Source organism: Benincasa hispida, chromosome 9, assembly GCF_009727055.1.
Source record: "Benincasa hispida cultivar B227 chromosome 9, ASM972705v1, whole genome shotgun sequence".
NCBI classification, from domain to species: domain Eukaryota; kingdom Viridiplantae; phylum Streptophyta; class Magnoliopsida; order Cucurbitales; family Cucurbitaceae; genus Benincasa; species Benincasa hispida.
In genome coordinates this window covers 7,261,751-7,278,838 of record NC_052357.1, presented here as the reverse complement: position 1 = coordinate 7,278,838, position 17,088 = coordinate 7,261,751, and the positions used below count along the sequence as shown (strand labels likewise).

At 34.2% G+C, this 17,088-nt stretch overlaps 1 protein-coding gene across 5 annotated transcripts in view; it reads left to right on the top strand.

Moving 5' to 3' along the window:
• Positions 1-2,232: 2,232 nt before the first annotated feature.
• The window catches only part of LOC120086959 (midasin), a 50,986-nt gene continuing 36,130 nt past the window's right edge, over positions 2,233-17,088 (top strand). For 2 of the 5 annotated variants that reach the window (XM_039043781.1, XM_039043780.1), the window contains exons 1-24: positions 2,233-2,387; positions 3,796-4,064; positions 4,316-4,632; positions 5,244-5,328; positions 7,179-7,438; positions 7,518-7,724; positions 7,932-8,101; positions 8,834-8,943; positions 9,038-9,157; positions 9,740-9,818; positions 10,509-10,631; positions 10,728-10,824; positions 10,899-10,995; positions 11,084-11,218; positions 11,367-11,423; positions 11,498-11,674; positions 11,763-11,888; positions 11,971-13,728; positions 14,120-14,187; positions 14,270-14,474; positions 14,573-14,671; positions 14,750-15,046; positions 15,916-16,109; positions 16,191-16,245. In XM_039043781.1, coding sequence (XP_038899709.1) covers positions 3,960-4,064; positions 4,316-4,632; positions 5,244-5,328; positions 7,179-7,438; positions 7,518-7,724; positions 7,932-8,101; positions 8,834-8,943; positions 9,038-9,157; positions 9,740-9,818; positions 10,509-10,631; positions 10,728-10,824; positions 10,899-10,995; positions 11,084-11,218; positions 11,367-11,423; positions 11,498-11,674; positions 11,763-11,888; positions 11,971-13,728; positions 14,120-14,187; positions 14,270-14,474; positions 14,573-14,671; positions 14,750-15,046; positions 15,916-16,109; positions 16,191-16,245 — 4,941 coding nt within the window. In that variant the 5' untranslated portion in view covers positions 2,233-2,387; positions 3,796-3,959. Of the gene's footprint in view, positions 2,388-3,795; positions 4,065-4,315; positions 4,633-5,243; positions 5,329-6,493; positions 6,560-7,178; positions 7,439-7,517; positions 7,725-7,931; positions 8,102-8,833; positions 8,944-9,037; positions 9,158-9,739; positions 9,819-10,508; positions 10,632-10,727; positions 10,825-10,898; positions 10,996-11,083; positions 11,219-11,366; positions 11,424-11,497; positions 11,675-11,762; positions 11,889-11,970; positions 13,729-14,119; positions 14,188-14,269; positions 14,475-14,572; positions 14,672-14,749; positions 15,047-15,915; positions 16,110-16,190; positions 16,246-17,088 lie in introns of those variants that run through there. The other 3 variants (XM_039043779.1, XM_039043782.1, XM_039043783.1) reach the window with 3 other exon arrangements.

Genomic DNA, 17,088 nt, shown 5'->3' with positions numbered 1-17,088 from the left:
AAACCAATTGTTCATTAGAGGATCAGTGGAACTTAAAAAACAAGACGTAATATCGGAGGTAAAACAACATATTGACCCTACCGTTATCACGAACAACCTGTGAAGGGTCGACTTACTGATTATTAAATCAAGTGGACACAGATATATCTAGAGAGTTTTAGCCAATTAATCTCGTTGGAGCTCATGATCCGTATGTCCATAAGGTCCCTCTACTAGCTCATAAAACATGAACACCTTGAATTAATAAATTGAGTGAATTTGGAATGATATCAATTTGCATTGTTCAAATTAAAATTAGGGTTTTGAATTTGAATAAGTTCAGATTCGAATTAGGGTTTGTATAATTATATTTGATATAATTAACATTTATTTTATTAAAATTAAATGTAATTGGAGAGCTTATAATATTTAAATAATGATTTAAATTTCAATTACATGAATAAGATTCAGGATTAAAATCGAGTGTATGATTGATTTAATATTTGATATTTAATTATTTAATCAATTAAAAAATAACTTAAAATTTCTATTTCAATTCAATTTGAGAAATTGAATTTTGATATTTTAAATTTAATTAGTCATGGATTAGTTAAATTAAATTCTAGTTAATTTTGGAATTAACTAACTTTAAAATTGAAAATAACAAAAATTGAAAATTGGAATTTGAGTGGGAATTTCCCATTTTCAACTTAGTAGGAGGTGCTTCCTCCTTGAATCACCCATCTAGCCCACTTCAATTCATGTAATTGACTGATAAAAGCTCTTCAATTGCCAAAGGGTTGATAGAGAGAGCTGGAAAAATGTTTTTTTTGCTGCTACAGTCATCTCATCTTCACCTGAAAACCATTCCAATCTCCTTCACCAAATTCACTCCAAGTAGAGTACCATCACTCAAATTAAAGGCTGAGAATAGTAGAGAATATCTCTTGTTGGTTTATTGAGGGATTGGAGCTGGATAGCTTGAGTTGGAGAAAATTCATCAAAGGTATGTTACTTGAAGCCCACTTCTGAAAAATGTGTTTTTAGCATGGTTTTAGAACTCAAATTAAACATAATTAGAGTGTTTATTGATTATGTTTACTTTTGTTGTAGTTAATATACTATATCATTGTGGATCTTACAAATTGTGAACGATGCTACAAAAAAGAAGAAAAAAGTTATTATCGATGAACGAAATAAAAAAAAAAAGAGAGAAACAATAAGAAAGAAAAGAAATAACTGATGAAAATTTAGGGTGTAATTGAGTTAATCAGTAGAGAAAGTTTGTATTCAAATCTTAATTTGATTTGAACTTCAAATCAAATATTAGGAAAAAAAAATCAAATTTGAAACCAATATATCCAAACCATAAATGATAAACCATTTAAATTGTAATTTTTAATTTATTTCAAAATCACGTTAAAATTATAGTTTTTTTTTTTTTTTTTTTTTTTTTAAATAACTTCTCTTTAACATAAATGTCAAGAAAAATAGGGAAAATCATATTATTTTTTACTATGATAAATTTTGGAACCAAATGTTATAAAAATTTAATTTACGTGAATTATAAATTAATTTTTAATGATTTAATGTAAAATTACATTATATATCCCTATAATCAAATACCTACAAAAGAGAAAATAGAACGTTTCACACTCATGACCCCTTTTAGATGGCATATATTAGATTAGATTTAGATAGCATATAGATCTGTTGTTATTATTTTTTCAATTTATACATCACTATCTTCTTTACAAAAATCTTTTAAATGTGATTTGATTTTTTAAGAAAATATTCTCTTTAACAATGATAAATTTTAGAATAAAATATTATAGGTAAATTTAGGAATCAAATATTATAGATAAATCTAGACTGTGTTTGGAATGTCGTGTTTAATTTAAAAAATAAGTCATTTTGAAAAAAATTGGTGTCTTTGACAACCATTCAAAATAATCAACAATTTTGGTTAAAAGTGTCTAGATAAAATTGAGTCTTTTAAAAATCAAAATTTTCTCAAATCCATTCAAATATGCACTTAATGTACTTGAATTATAAACTCTTTTTTTTTTTTTTTTTTAATACAATGTAAATTTATATTATATAACTATATAACCAACGACCAAGGTGATGAGAGTAAAATAGGAAGAAATAGTCTTAAGTATTTTTAAATTAAAAAACGATTTAACCATATTTGAATATATTTAGTTTTTTTGGTTATCTAAACCGCAATTTGTAATTAGCCATTGTTCACAATTTCCATAAAAGAAAGAGTAAAACCCTAAACCCTCTTTCATCTGCCTCTCATTCTCGCGCCCTCCACTTTGTTATTTTCCTCCTTCCTATCAGCAACTCAATCTCGTTGCCACCGCCATCGGTCACGGCAGCTTCAACGGTGCTCTCTAAATTCGGTATTTACGCTTCACATTCAATCTATGCAATAGAAATTGTTATGCTCTGCAATATTTTCTCTGGTTTGCTACCCTCTTCGGTGATGTTTGGTCTTGTCAGAAAAATTTTCAGTCCGATCATCCCCTCCATTCTCCGTTTTTTCTTTCTAAAATGGAAAAAAGCTATTTTCATCACTTCTTGAAATCTCTCTTAAAAGCAACCTCTAGCTTCCACGCATATTTTCTAACTCTGGACTCTCCCTGTTCTCCTTTAGTGAACAAACATAAACCATACATACATACATACATACATACCTACACTATATATATATATCCACGAATGTGGAAGATATAAAGATTTTTAGAACTAGGATAATAATGGTATTTAAAGTAATATCATTCAAAGCATTCATTAGAATTACTCATCAATTGATTGCAATGCTTCATAGGATAATATAACCGCAGGAATATGAAACACCAGAATTTAATGCATCAATGTAAAAACAACACACAAACATATATAGATTTTTTGTTTTGTTTTGTTTTTTTTTTCTTTTTCTCTCTCTCTCATCCCTACCATCTGTATTTAAAGACAATTGCCATCAGAGTATAATTGAAAATCATTATAATGAAAGGATATAATTAGCATAAAAAGTTTTTACCTAGATTTGAATCACAGTGATCTTAGGTGACAGACTCATATAGCTGAGCGATGCTCAATTTGATAGTTTTATGCATGTTGCGGTATGTCTGGGTTGGCTATCCACATGCTTATTTCCCCACATGACAATAATAATTAGGAATAGTCCTAAACTTTTAAAAGAGATAAGTAAAAAATTATATCTTCTCTCGATCTTCCTTCTACCCAACAACTCTTATAGACAACTTAATTTGAACTACAAACCTCTTAGTCGCTAACACAAACTTTATGCAATTAAGCTACACTCGCATTGGCAGACAATTGTTACTTTCAATAATGTGTACAATATAAATATAACTCAAACAATTAATCGTTACTATTAATATAAAAGTCTGAAGCTTGATCCCCGACCTCATATATTGTAAAAAAAGATAAATTTTGTAAAAAAAAAAAGAAAGTAAAATGCATATGATATTTTTTAAAATAGTTTCAAATGTGATCTTTTAATCCATATATATGTAATTGAAACTCGATTTTTTATATAATATTTTGAAATATATGATTCTTACAATAACGCATTGATAATTGACACGATATTCTCCTTAAAAATGGAATGCTTAATTTTATCCCTTTGGTTGTACTGATAAAAAGTTTGGATTTAATTAGAGAACGAGTCATATTATATCTTTTTCATTTTTGAATTCTTAATTTGATTAATTATTTGTATTATTTGCTTTGGAGATTTTCTTTTGATGTGTTACTGATTGTTTGATCACGTAACATGGACAGGTTGAAGCTGGGAAGAAGGGAGAGTTGCTTTTGGAATTCGTTATCCGGCTTAAATTATAGATATTTGGCAACTTTATCAGTTATATTTGTGAATAAGCTACATCCTTACTAATTATATCTTTACTTTATTACAGATTTTTGAGTTAGGAGATATTTTGTTTCCAATGGCAATTGATGGGAGTTTTAAGCTTGAATTTGCACTGGAAAGATTCCTTTCCCGTTGCCCAGCTCTTACACACCACTCTCCGTTTGACACGCTTATTAAAAAGGTATTTTGTTTATCACTCGCACATGTGATGTTCAATTGTTTTGAGTGTATGCATTTTATATCTCACCATTTGATATGCATTTTAAAATAGTTTCTGGAATTGCAAACAGAACAATTTTAACATTTTTACTTTAAACTGTTATTCTCTGTTCCTCTAATTTTATACGAGAAGATGCTGTCAGAAATGGAAGGATTTATTTCGCTGCCTCTAATCACATCTTAATAATCCTTCTTGTTCTCTGGTTTTTGTAGGGATATGCAGTGACTGAAGAGGAAGTCTTGAGTATTACGGCAGAGCTGTTTCTGAATCCAAATTATTCTATATGTTTATTAGGCTGTTTCTGTCCATTAGCTCAAAAGATCGTGGACAGAGTGATAGGACTGTTAAGACTCGTTCCCAATTTGAGATCAAACTCAGATATCACAGACTCTGAAATTCACGAAGAGGAGCTGGATGGAGTAGTCAATATAATTTCGTTTTATGACCACAGAGGGAGGGGGATTGATCTTCATGAGCTTGCTTGTCTGGCATTCTGCCGTGCCCTTGATTTGGCCCCCTTCTTATTAGGGTTTGTCACTTACTCTGCTGGATTACAGCTTGTAGCTTTTATCTGGTCCCAGTTCAATTAATTATTGAATAGTTTGCTGCTTACCTAGTTCTGGTGCAATTATAATTAATTAAATAACCAGTTAGCTACATTGGTATCCTGATGGCTGATATTATTTCTTTTTCAATCTTTAAACTCCACCTCCACACTAGTTCGTGAATCACGACTTTCATGGTTGTGGGTGGCCATGAAACCATTTTTTTCCAATTCCTTAAAAAGTACAAATGGGTGAATTCTTTTTAATAAGATCTTAAAGGTTGGCCATCAAATTCTCGAACTTATATAACCACGTTTCTTAGAAGTGTTTTTGAAGTACCTGAGTTATGAATACTTAATTGTCTTACCTTTCTCACCGTTGGTTCATTAAATTTGTCTAATTGCTTTTTCTGCTTGTGGTGATCAGTTCTTTATATTTAAACACTACTTGGGTTTCTGAACGAGTGGGCAAACTTTATGTTTTGTTGACTTACTAACTGATTTCAGTTTGGGTTTGTTTAATTTCATGCGTGCATATTCATGTTTTCTATGGTCAATGTGTTCTGTAATATACTTTATTTTCTGTTTTTGCACAGGACTATTTTAAATTATTTCAAGTTTGCTCCATGCCCTTTTCACCGCATTTTGGTCAAAGGAACAAGTTCTGAGGTTTATAACAAGGTATGATATTCTGAATGCGTGTTTGTGTGTTTTATGTAAGGTTTAAAACGAGCTTGCTTGTCTAGTATTATGAATATGATTAGTATATTTCTTAATGAAAGTTGGTTTCCATGAGAAGAAATAAAAAAAAAAAAATGGTTGCCATCCCTGCCATTCTCTCGGTCCAAATTTGGAAAGAACAATACGGTGTTCTGTCTTGTTTGATTCTTGTCGTTTAGGTTGGATGCTTTCATGACTTAAGGTTCATATAAAGAACTTCATCCTTTTAAGGCAAGAACTTCATCCTTTTAAGGCATTTCATCCGTACATCATAAAACCTCGCAGAAAACACAAACAAGGCCATGAGCTTGAAGAATAAAGATTTATGATATTTGTTTTAAAAGGAAACACAAATGATCACTTATTTAATAAAAAGAGAGTGATGCTCAAAATACAAAGACAAAAATAAGAAGAAAAAAAGGTAATCCTTCTACCATAATACATAAAACAAAGTAAGAAAAATAAAGGCATTCCAATTTGAACATAAATCTTGAATAGAGAATCCTGCAAAAGACTTGGAGAATAGAGCACCAAGAGGAGGCCTTAATCCGAGCAAACTCAAATTGATCAAACCAAGGAAGAGACTTGTCTTGTGTTCAATTGAGATTTCAAAGATGGGCCTACCAATAACAGACGGAGTCTTTAATTCTTCAATAGCTTGTATCTTCTCCATTGTCTTCTGCAATTCAGATTTTAAGGCCTCTATAGAATAATGACTTATCATAATCGAAGCATTTGGAATGAATTTTTCAATATTTCAGGAGAGGCTCATTCCTCCCTCTCTTTATCATTTGATTTTGTAAAGGTTCCATTCTCTGGTCTCATGAATTCAGCAGTCTCTAACATATGCGTAGTATTTGCCATGTCCTAAAGAAAAATATTATAAGACCTTATCAGCCATTTGTCCTGCCATAATTTCACAAGGATACCCCTGCAAGCCATTTTTGAAGAGTGACCACTCCTGGGTAATTTGTGATTGCTATAATAACAATCCCATCCAGTCAACCAGCAGCTAAAGTCTTTATTTTGTGATTGCTATAATAACAATCCCGTCCAGTTAATGAGCAGCTAGAGTAATGCTCATACTTTCTTGAATTAATATACTAAAGGGGTTCACCTTCTGCAGGGCGTCTTTGAATCCTCTCTGCTAACAAAGTCTCATTACCAATGACCAAGGTGCCAGCCTCCAAAGGTGGAGTAACTGTGTTCCCTCTTTCTATTGCCCCTCCAACAGAAAATCTCTTATAGTCATTCCCGCTCTTTACCTACTTTGTTAGGGATTGTAAAGATAGAATGGAAATATGCGGGGATGTTGCCAACACTTATTGAGCGTATGTGAACACTTACTTGGATGGATTTATTGAAACAATGACCGACTAAAATCTTTTGGAGTTGTGTGATTAGAGTGTTATTGTGGCTTATTGGGACGGATGAAAACCAAATAACTCTACCAAAGAGCTTAAAGAAATAGAAAGACCATTTATTTTGTGGCCATGTATAGTACACGGCCACTTGTTGCCTTGCAGTTGTTATTTCTTTTGCATTATCGTGGTGTTCTTTTGATTAACTTGTAATTGCTCTTTTAGATGGGATTGTTTTCTATCCCCCTACCTGTAAGGTGTACTTTCATTTTCTTTTTGTCTATAAATCCTGTTTCTTATGTGTGTATATGTATATAAACAATTCTTTAATCCAACAATCCATAATTTCTATGCCTCGCTATTCATCTTTCTCCAAGAATGTAAGTCATACAAGAGTGTACTGCTGTATCTTCAAAAACATAAATCATCTGTTGATTTCCCCTTATCTAGGGTGGACTCCTTGCTGTTCGGTTGTCTTACCGCTTCCTACTGGTGGAGCCTGAAACATTCACCAAACTTTGGGATTGGTCGTGTTTCTTGGACTTAATGAAGCTGCTATCAAACATTGACCAGGACCATGCAGGACTTTTACTTTTACCCGACATAAGATGGTGCGGGATACAAATACTATCAATATTGCTTAAATTGGGTTATGAAGCAACCATAAGTTTGTTGTCCGGGTCTGAAGAAACACTACCTTGCTTACTGCGGTTTGCTCTGAACCTTGGTGGTTTCTATTATATAACAAAACTTACTTCTATAAGCTTCATGCCGCCTTTTCATTTGCAGATGGGAAGAATTTTGTCAGGATGTATCCTTGGAGAAAGCTGGCTCCTATGTTGAGTTATTTGTGAAGGAATGGTATTCTCAAGGTGTAAACGCTGATTTTGACTCAGAAAACTGTTTGCTTGCCAATTCTAGCTTCTGTGGTCCTGCCATTCTTTTGAATCACGATGAGATTGAACGACCAAAGAGAAGTCAACGACTTGCTACATGGTAGCACTGACACACCCATTTAGGCTAATTATTAAGTTCTGTTTCCTTTAAAAAAGCCAATTGTTCTTTTTTTTTTTCTCTCTGTTGGCAATAACAGAAGAAAAGTTTGCATTATTGCAATCCTCTATTTTTTCATTAGCAATACTTTCCAATAATTTGGTGATTCCTTTTCTTTGTTTGATACAATAATTTACCTACTTCATATAGGGGCAGTCCAAAGGCTGAAAATTCATTTGTAATGACATCATCTATAAAGAAAGGTTATGAGATGGTTATGTTGGCATTGAGTCAAAAGTGGCCAGTTCTTTTGTATGGCCCCCCTGGAGCTGGGAAATCTGCTCTCATACATAAGATAGCCAGTGATAGCCATAACCAAGGTAGTAATTGTTTTTATGGTTCAGTAGACATGATTTCCTTGTATACTTCTGTGTTAATAGGTACATATTGTGTCACACTCGAGCCCTTTTTCTTTGGTTGGAAACAAAACAATTGATTAACAATATATATGGCAGGGTCCTTTGTTATAGATGTGCAATGCTATTCAAGTTCGCATCTGCTTTGTGTCTGTTGACAATTTTGTTCAAGTATATACGTTTGCATGTGCATATTCTTTATCTTGTCCTTATATTTTATAGTAACTTTTTCTTATCCTACTTGTAGTTTTATGGTAACTTCTCTTAGTTTTGTATTATCTCCGAGACTAGTTCTCACATCGATTCCCTTGGCTGTCTAAACCTTTCTTGAGCATTTGCATTTTGAATCTCATAAGCTGGGGATGGTTGAATTTCTTAGTCATTTTAGAGTTTTATTTAAATCAGGATTTGTGAGCTATAAATAGCTTTAGGTCGTCAATTTTTAATTTAAAATTTTTTTGATTCTTTATTTGTTTGAGATTTGAGTTCCTATTTTGCTCTCCACTTCATTTTTTTCCTCCCCTCTTACTTCTCACTTCTCCTTTCAGAGGTCTCGACAGACTTCTATTGAATATATAATATATTCTTTGAAACCATATGACCTTCACAAATCTTTCTTAAATGATTGCAAGTTCTCATGTGAGGATTATTTTCTTTTGATTTTTACCCGTTTCTTTTTTCCTTTCCTTTTCTCAGTTCTCTTTATCCACATGGATGACCAAATTGACGGTAAGATGTTGATTGGAAGTTACATTTGTGCTGAACGTCCTGGTGAGTTCAGATGGCAGCCTGGTTCACTTACACAGGTGTGTTTTGTTATCATATCAAGATAAGTTCATTCTGCTATTCATATATGCTTGTCATTTCAACTCTTCTCTGCTTTTTTTGTTGGTTTTCCAGGCTGTTCAGAATGGACTCTGGGTCGTTTTTGAGGATGTAGACAAAGCGCCATCTGATGTGCAGTCAATTTTATTACCATTACTAGAAGGTGGAAACACATTTTCAACTGGGCGTGGGGAGGTATTTTCTTTTTCTTTCTCCATTGATTTCGATATTCATGCTGACATGATTGCAGTTTTTAATGTTCTCATTTTTATTATTATTATTTTTTCCCTGTGAATGGGTAGTCCGATGCTTCTATAACCTGGTTTCTATTGTCATTCTAAGAAAATGAGCTCTAGCTTGAGCTGGAAATGGGAGAACAACTATTCTACATTTCCTCATAGAAGTTAGGGGTGGAACTAAAAATAGAATAAATTTATTGCTGTAGTTTCACCTCGTTAACATGTCCATGTCCTTGACAAAAAGGAAGGGGAAAAGGTTCACCATTCAGTTTAGTTGTTTTTAAAGCCTGCTTGTTGTTTACTCCTCCCTTATTTCATCTCCCATATTTCTTATTCAGATCGAACTTCTTGTATTTATGTTGTGTCATTTGTGCATTTTCCTCTTGATTTCCATGCACATTTGCAGTTAGTTCCTTCTTTAATTATTGGCAAGTGAAATATTGTTTCGGTAGGTTAGCTTATCATTGTTTTCTATTGTACCTATGTTTCTTTAATAGAACTTGTTCCTTATTTAGAAAACTGTGGGGTATGTTTGCAGGAAGTCAGGGTGTCTGAAAATTTTAGGCTTTTTGCTACCATATCGGCCTTTAGACTCGATCAACTTCGCAATAAAGAAGGTTTGTTAATTAATCTGGCGTAATTTTGATGTCCTTATCAATTTTATTACTGCAATTTTTGCTGCATAAATATTTTATCCATTGTAAACACTCAACTACTTACATTTGATATGAACTTTTAGAACATTGTGAGGTTTTCACTACTTTTTGTGTGTTTATTTGTTAAAGAAAATCATTTTTACTTTAAAATTTACTCTTTTAATGCAATGCTTCACGCTTAGGCCCTAAAAGTTATTACAGTACTTGTAGGACTGATGATGTTATTAAGTTCGATTTTAGAGGACTGTATTTGATTCTTGGTTGTGGTTGCAATGCTTGAATAATTACTGTGGGTATCAGTTTCCTCCATTCTATGTCTCTGAATTCTCTGGGTATCAATTCTCTGTTCTGTCTGTCTGTCTCTCTCTCTCACACACACATGTGCATATGTTTTTGAAAACCAGAGAGGTTTGGAGCCGTTCTATGTGGAGTTATGTACCATGGGGATGCCTTTCCAATATTATATATCAAGAAATTTGTTGACACAATGTAGCTATCTTCTGCTCCCCCCTCTTCTTTTCTCCTCTCTTTGATAAATAGATTCACATATTGTTTCATTAAGGTTATGCATATCCTGTGTGCATCATTTTGTTGATTGGAGAAGTTCTTAGAAGTGATAGTTCTGTCTCTTTTTCTTTTATTTGGTGGCAGGTGGAAGTACAATTGGTATGCTTTGGAGGAAAGTGATGATTGGACCTCCAAACAATGAGGACTTGCAGAGTATAGTTATAATTCAGTATCCCATTCTTGAATCTATTGCTTCAAAATTAGTTGGTGAGTTATAATTCTTATATGGAGATTTCTGAACCTTGCTTTTTATTGCCCGAGTTGTTTGTGGTTTATCAATTTCTTTTCTCATTCGTTTTGTAGAAACCTTGGAAAAGGTGAATTCTTATACCCAACAATTCCTAGGATTTCGCTGTGAAGAATCTGCCTCTATTAGTTATCCTAACCGATTCTCATTGAGGTATTTTTTTTGTCATTCTGTGTGGTGCTTGGTGTTATCTGGATTTAATTGGTTGTTATGCTTCTTCATGACAGGGATCTTCTTAAATGGTGCAAACGCATTGTAGGTTTAGGTTTTGGTTTTATGGGTGATGGTTTTTCAGCTTATCAACGTCAGTCCATATATCAGGAGGTTTGATGCTTCATATCTATGCTGGCTTTATTTTCTTATGAAAGTTGTGTTGCCATAGAAAGTTGGTTAACTAGTGAGTTGATTTTAGGCAGTTGATATATTTGCTGCTTTCTCAACTTCGCCGGAGAACCGGTTGACTATTATGAAGGAAATAGCAAAATTATGGTTAGGAGATGCTTCAGTACCTGGGACACTGTACCCTCAACATAAACCTGCAATTCAGGTTACACGTCATTTAATGTTTCATGCTTTTTTTTTTTTTTTTTGCTTATGTTGGAGAAGCCTTTATCTGATTTATTGCATTGTATTCATCTTTACCTTTTGAATGACATACTTTCTTCTGTTTTATGTTTCTTACAAATATATTTCAGGATTCAATCACGAATTTAAGAGTTGGCCGAGTTGATATTCAACGAGTTCAACCAACTGTTAAGTCTATTTAATATACCTTTGTGCTCTTATAATTTTATGTTCTTTGCTTATTCTTATGTATACTGTGCAGTTGAAACATAAAATACAGCCTTTTGTTGAGATTCGTAGTTCTTTGCACATGCTTGAGAGAATAGCTTGCTCTATTAAGTATAATGAGCCTGTCCTCCTGGTTGGTGAAACTGGTACTGGGAAGACTACGCTTGTGCAGAGCTTGGCAAGAAGGATTGGTCATAATTTTACTGTCTTGGTATAATACTTCTTTATCTGTTTTTTATTTTTCCATCTGTTCACTTTTTCAGTAGATCAAAATTTAAATTATTACCGTGTTGTTTCAGAATTTGAGCCAGCAAAGTGACGTTGCAGATTTGTTAGGTGGTTTTAAACCTATTGATGCACAGTTTATATGTTTTTCCCTTTACAAGGAGTTTGAGGATCTCTTTTCAAAGACATTCTCTCTTAAGGTATTTTTAATTTTTGAGTCTCTTTCGTGGTTGCTAGCCTTATATTGTATTCTTAATCGGCTTGTTCCATTTCAAAATTCAGGTCAATGGGGAATTTTTAGCTCATTTGCAGAAGCATTTTGGAGATAAGAATTGGAAAATGCTACTAGCTGGGTTTGAGAAAGGTGTTAAATTTTTCAAGAAGTCAGTTGAAGCGGGGCGAGCTAGTTCTGATAAAAAACGGAAGAAGCCATTTGTTGAAGATTCGATTAAAGGTTGGGAAGATTTTTCTGTGAAGCTTGATGCTGCGAATGTGCAGATTGATGCGTCATCTGGAATGGTTTTTTCATTTGTTGAAGGAGCTTTTGTTACTGCACTTAGAAATGGAGAATGGATTTTACTCGATGAGATTAATTTGGCTCCGCCTGAGACTTTGCAGAGAGTTATTGGAGTCCTTGAAGGAGATACTGGCTCACTCTGTTTGGCTGAAAGAGGTGACATCACCTACATATCCCGACATCCAAATTTTCGGATATTTGCCTGTATGAATCCTGCAACCGATGCCGGAAAGCGTGATTTGCCTGTCTCTCTTAGGAGTAGATTTACAGAATTTTTTGTGGATGATGTGCTAGATGATGAAGATTTGGCTTTATTCATTAATCAATTCATGGATGACAGCCAAGCTAACCGGGAACTAGTAAATCGAATTGTATATTTCTATAAAGCAGTAAAAAAGGGTTCTGAAGAAAGGCTACAAGATGGTGCTAATCAAAAGCCACAATATAGTTTAAGGTCACTTTACCGTGCTCTGGAATACACTCGAAAAGCTGAAAGACGTTTTGGCTTTCTCAGAGCACTATATGATGGTTTTTGTATGTTTTTCTTGACCATGTTGGATCATCCAAGTTCACAGATAGTGCACCAGTTGATTTTATCACATTTGTTGGGGGGGAAATTACCTCCTTACATATCATTTGATGCGTACTTATCTCCAAAAAAGGACATCCATCCAGATCTTTCTGAGAATTATGTATTGACTAAGAGTGTCAAGGAGCATCTTAGGAACTTGGCACGTGCTGTGTTGATTAAACGATATCCTGTCCTCCTACAAGGACCCACATCGAGTGGGAAAACTAGTCTAGTTAAGTACCTTGCTGCACTTACAGGTCATGAATTTGTAAGGATCAATAATCATGAACACACGGATCTGCAGGAATATCTAGGCACTTACCTAACTGATTCTTCTGGCAATCTTGTGTTTCAAGAAGGCATGCTAGTTAAGGCTGTAAGGAATGGCTACTGGATAGTCCTTGATGAACTTAACTTGGCTCCATCTGATGTTCTTGAAGCATTGAATCGGCTACTTGATGACAATAGGGAACTTTTTGTTCCTGAACTCAGGGAAACTGTACAGGCACATCCAGATTTTATGCTCTTTGCAACCCAAAACCCTCCAACTCTCTATGGTGGTCGTAAAATGCTTTCTCGAGCTTTTCGCAATCGTTTCGTGGAGATCCATGTGGATGAAATACCGGAAGACGAGTTGAGCACAATAGTTGAGAAAAGGTGTGAAATCCCCCAAAACTATGCTAAAAAAATGGTAGATGTGATGAAAGAATTGCAGTTATTCAGGCAAAGTAGTAAAGTATTTTCTGGAAAGCATGGGTTTATAACACCACGAGATTTGTTTCGTTGGGCATATCGTTTTAAGGAATTTGGATGTTCGTATGAAGATTTAGCTAGAGATGGTTATTATCTTTTAGCAGAGAGATTACGCGATCTGGATGAGAAATCTGTAGTACGAGATGTTCTGGAGAGAAATCTCCGAGTTAAACTTGCGATTGAGGACTTGTATAAGCAGGTATTTTTATCATTATCTGCTTCTTCAGATTATTTGTGTATGTGGTCTTTTGTAGTATGCTTTTTCAATAAAATGAATCACTCTTAGCTAAATAAACTATATTTACTTGTTAGAAAGGATTATGAAGACTAAAAAGTTTACATGTTTAGTAGGAAGCTCCTTCCTCCTTGCCCATTCTTGTTGGCACCTGTATTGGTTTGATGGTTTTGATAATTGATGTATGATTAGCAGACATTTTGGAAAGCATGAATGTCTTGTGGTGACTGACGAAAGTGAATAATAGTATATCATAAAAATGCATTGCATAGTCAGATGTTATGCACTTAGGTGTTTGTTCATTTGATTACTGAAAACTTATGCTTAACGAAGGATATCCACTATTTTGTTCCAGGACCCTAATGGAGGGGAGTTTTCATATAGAATGAGTGATGGTGCGGTAATTTCAAGGATTCTTCCAAAGCAAGTGCTCAAATACCCTGTTTCCCACTTTGTTCTGGTAGCTTGGATGAGCCATTATCCTGACATTTATCTTTAATTGCAGTATTACCTTGACCAAGAGTATGCAAAGATTATGGTTTCTTGTGGAAAGATGCTATAAAAATGGCAGAAACCGTGAACCTGCTCTCTTGGTTGGTGAAACTGGGGGTGGAAAGACGACCATTTGTCAACTTTTGAGTGCTCACATGAAGAAGAAATTACACATTTTGAATTGCCATCAATACACGGAGACATCAGACTTCATTGGGGTGTGTTATCTATTGTAATGCTTGCTACTTTAGCTTATGGGGCTTGAATTTTATGAATTTTCACCGTTCCTTAATCTAATAACTATGAACTGTTACAGGGCTTTTACCCTAATCGAGAGAGATCAAAGCTTACATCACAGTATGAAAAAGAAGTTCACGAGTTGATATCGAAGATATCCGAGTATGATCTTGGGATTGTAAGTTTTTTTTTGCCCTTTTATTTTTTTAATACTTCTGTTCTATGTGAAGGTTATCTAATAATTTTGCTTTTCTAGTCCATTTCTTCTGATATAGGTCAAACGTCTTTAACCCTTGATTCGTTGGACCGGATCATGAAAATTCTTAGAGAAGGCAGGGAGAACTGTCAAAGGCTATGCGTAGAGGAGCTTGAGCATATAAAAAAAAAGCTTGCAGAGTTGCATAAACAGTGGCAGACAATTTTCACCTGGCAGGATGGGCCACTGGTGCAGGCAATGAGAGATGGTGATATGTTTCTTATAGATGAAATTTCTCTTGCTGATGATAGTGTGCTTGAAAGAATTAACAGCGTGTTGGAACCAGAAAGAAAGCTGGTAATATTACTAACCTATTCTATGATTGCCTGTTTTGCCATTTTGTGCTTATTTTTTTTTAATGGTCATATTTTCATTTGATATAAAAAGTTGCCGGATTTTAACAGTTGTGCCATTCTCTAATATATATACATGTGCCTGTTCTCTTTTCTTTTTGAAAGAGGTTGTTTTCAAATATAATTCAGCAGCTTGAAAGAATAGCAAGATTTATTTCTTCACATCTTTTAATGGACCGTCGTTTTTAATGGAAAAGCTAACAAGTAGTGGATTGGCTACTGTAGCTTTTATCTGAGATCTTGTAAGAAACTATTGCATTTTAAACGTTGGTGGGGAAATGTAGGTCTGCCTACGCTTTTGGCTTTGGAAGGTTTTAGGACTTGTTTGGAAAATGTTTGAAGGACACTCTGTTTCACTTCATTTTGTTTTTTCAATGTTCTTGGAAACATTTATGTTTAGTTTTCATTATTTTTCTGACCCACTAATTTGTTATTTTCTCTATATTGGTTTCATTTCTATTTTATCTTATATGTTCGTTCATGGTATAAATACGATTCCCCCTGTTTGTATCCTCGCCCTTCCACACATAAAAATGGAAAAGAAAACACTATTGAATTTTATTTCATAGTTTTGACTAGCATTAGGGTAGTTAGCTTTACTGTTTTACATGGCTGACAATATGATCGGCAGATGATGTGAAATTCAATTCTGGTTGGGATCTTTCTGCAATTAGCAATCACTTCCCTTAAAAATATTTTGCTCTCTATACAAGTTCAGGATTCATGCTACTTTGTTATTGCTGTACCTATTGTAATACTTACCATGTTGTTTTGAATGTTGCACTATTGTTTACTTTGTGCTTTAATTTGTAGGCTTTGGCTGAGAAAGGAGGAGAATTTCTGGAAACGGTGACTGCTCACCCTGAATTCTGCCTCTTTGCAACAATGAATCCTGGTGGTGATTATGGGAAGAAGGAACTATCTCCTGCCCTTCGTAATAGGTTTACGGAGATATGGGTTCCTCCTGTTGGGGAGCTTGATGAGCTCAGAAGTATTGCGCTGACGAGGTAGGGTCTCAGCATGTTCTTACCATTGCACCAAATTTTAATGTAATCTTCTATGATTTTTACAAGCATATTTTCTTACAGGATTTCCAACCCTGGAGGTAAGCATCTGGTGGATCTAATGTTAAATTTTTGGGAGGTATGTTCCCTTGCTTTATGGAAAAAAAATTGTTCTTTTAGGGAAGAATTGCTTTTGCTTTGTGTATTTATAGTTTATTATTAATTTCAAGCACTATTCTGTTTTGTCCCAGGATCTTTTACAAGAGTTCCTTTTTTAATTTCTTTTTTCTAATTTTCATAAATGAGAAGTACAAGAGTATCTTCATTTTACAAAAGAAAGGGGAAAATTTCTAAACAAAGTAGTTGCAATGTTCAAAACCGGTGAACTTGGTTTTTTCTCTCTCTCTCTTTTTTTTTTTTTTTTTTATAAATATCCGTGAGCGTTCAATCCAGCTTACGTGCATCTCAAATAATCTCGTAGCAACTTGCCTGAACCTATAACATTTGGTTGTCAAGAAAACTCGTAGGAAATAATTCTTGGGTAGTTGGCCACCATGGATTGAACCCCTTGACCTCTTAGCCATTTATTGAGACTATGTCTCCTTTTTATCACTAGGCTAACCCATGATGGTTAAACCCGTGAACTTGAATTATAAATTAAAAAAAAATCATTTACTTCAATTATTATTATTCATAGTTATTTTTGGTAGGATCATTAGGGAAAACCAAATGGTAATTGAAGCATGTAAGGATCTTTCCCCAAAAAAGTGCTGGCAAAATAACAAAACACCGATAAGTGCATGATGGATTCACAGCTTTGATGGCAAAGAACACACCCACTAGGAGCAGACACGATCCATGGGGCCGATTTGATGAGAGTGTCGGCTGTATTGATGCTTCCATGGCTGACTTCCCCAATAAGTTTTGGCAAAATAGCAAAACACCAATAAGTGCATGATGGATTCACAGCTGTGATGGCAAA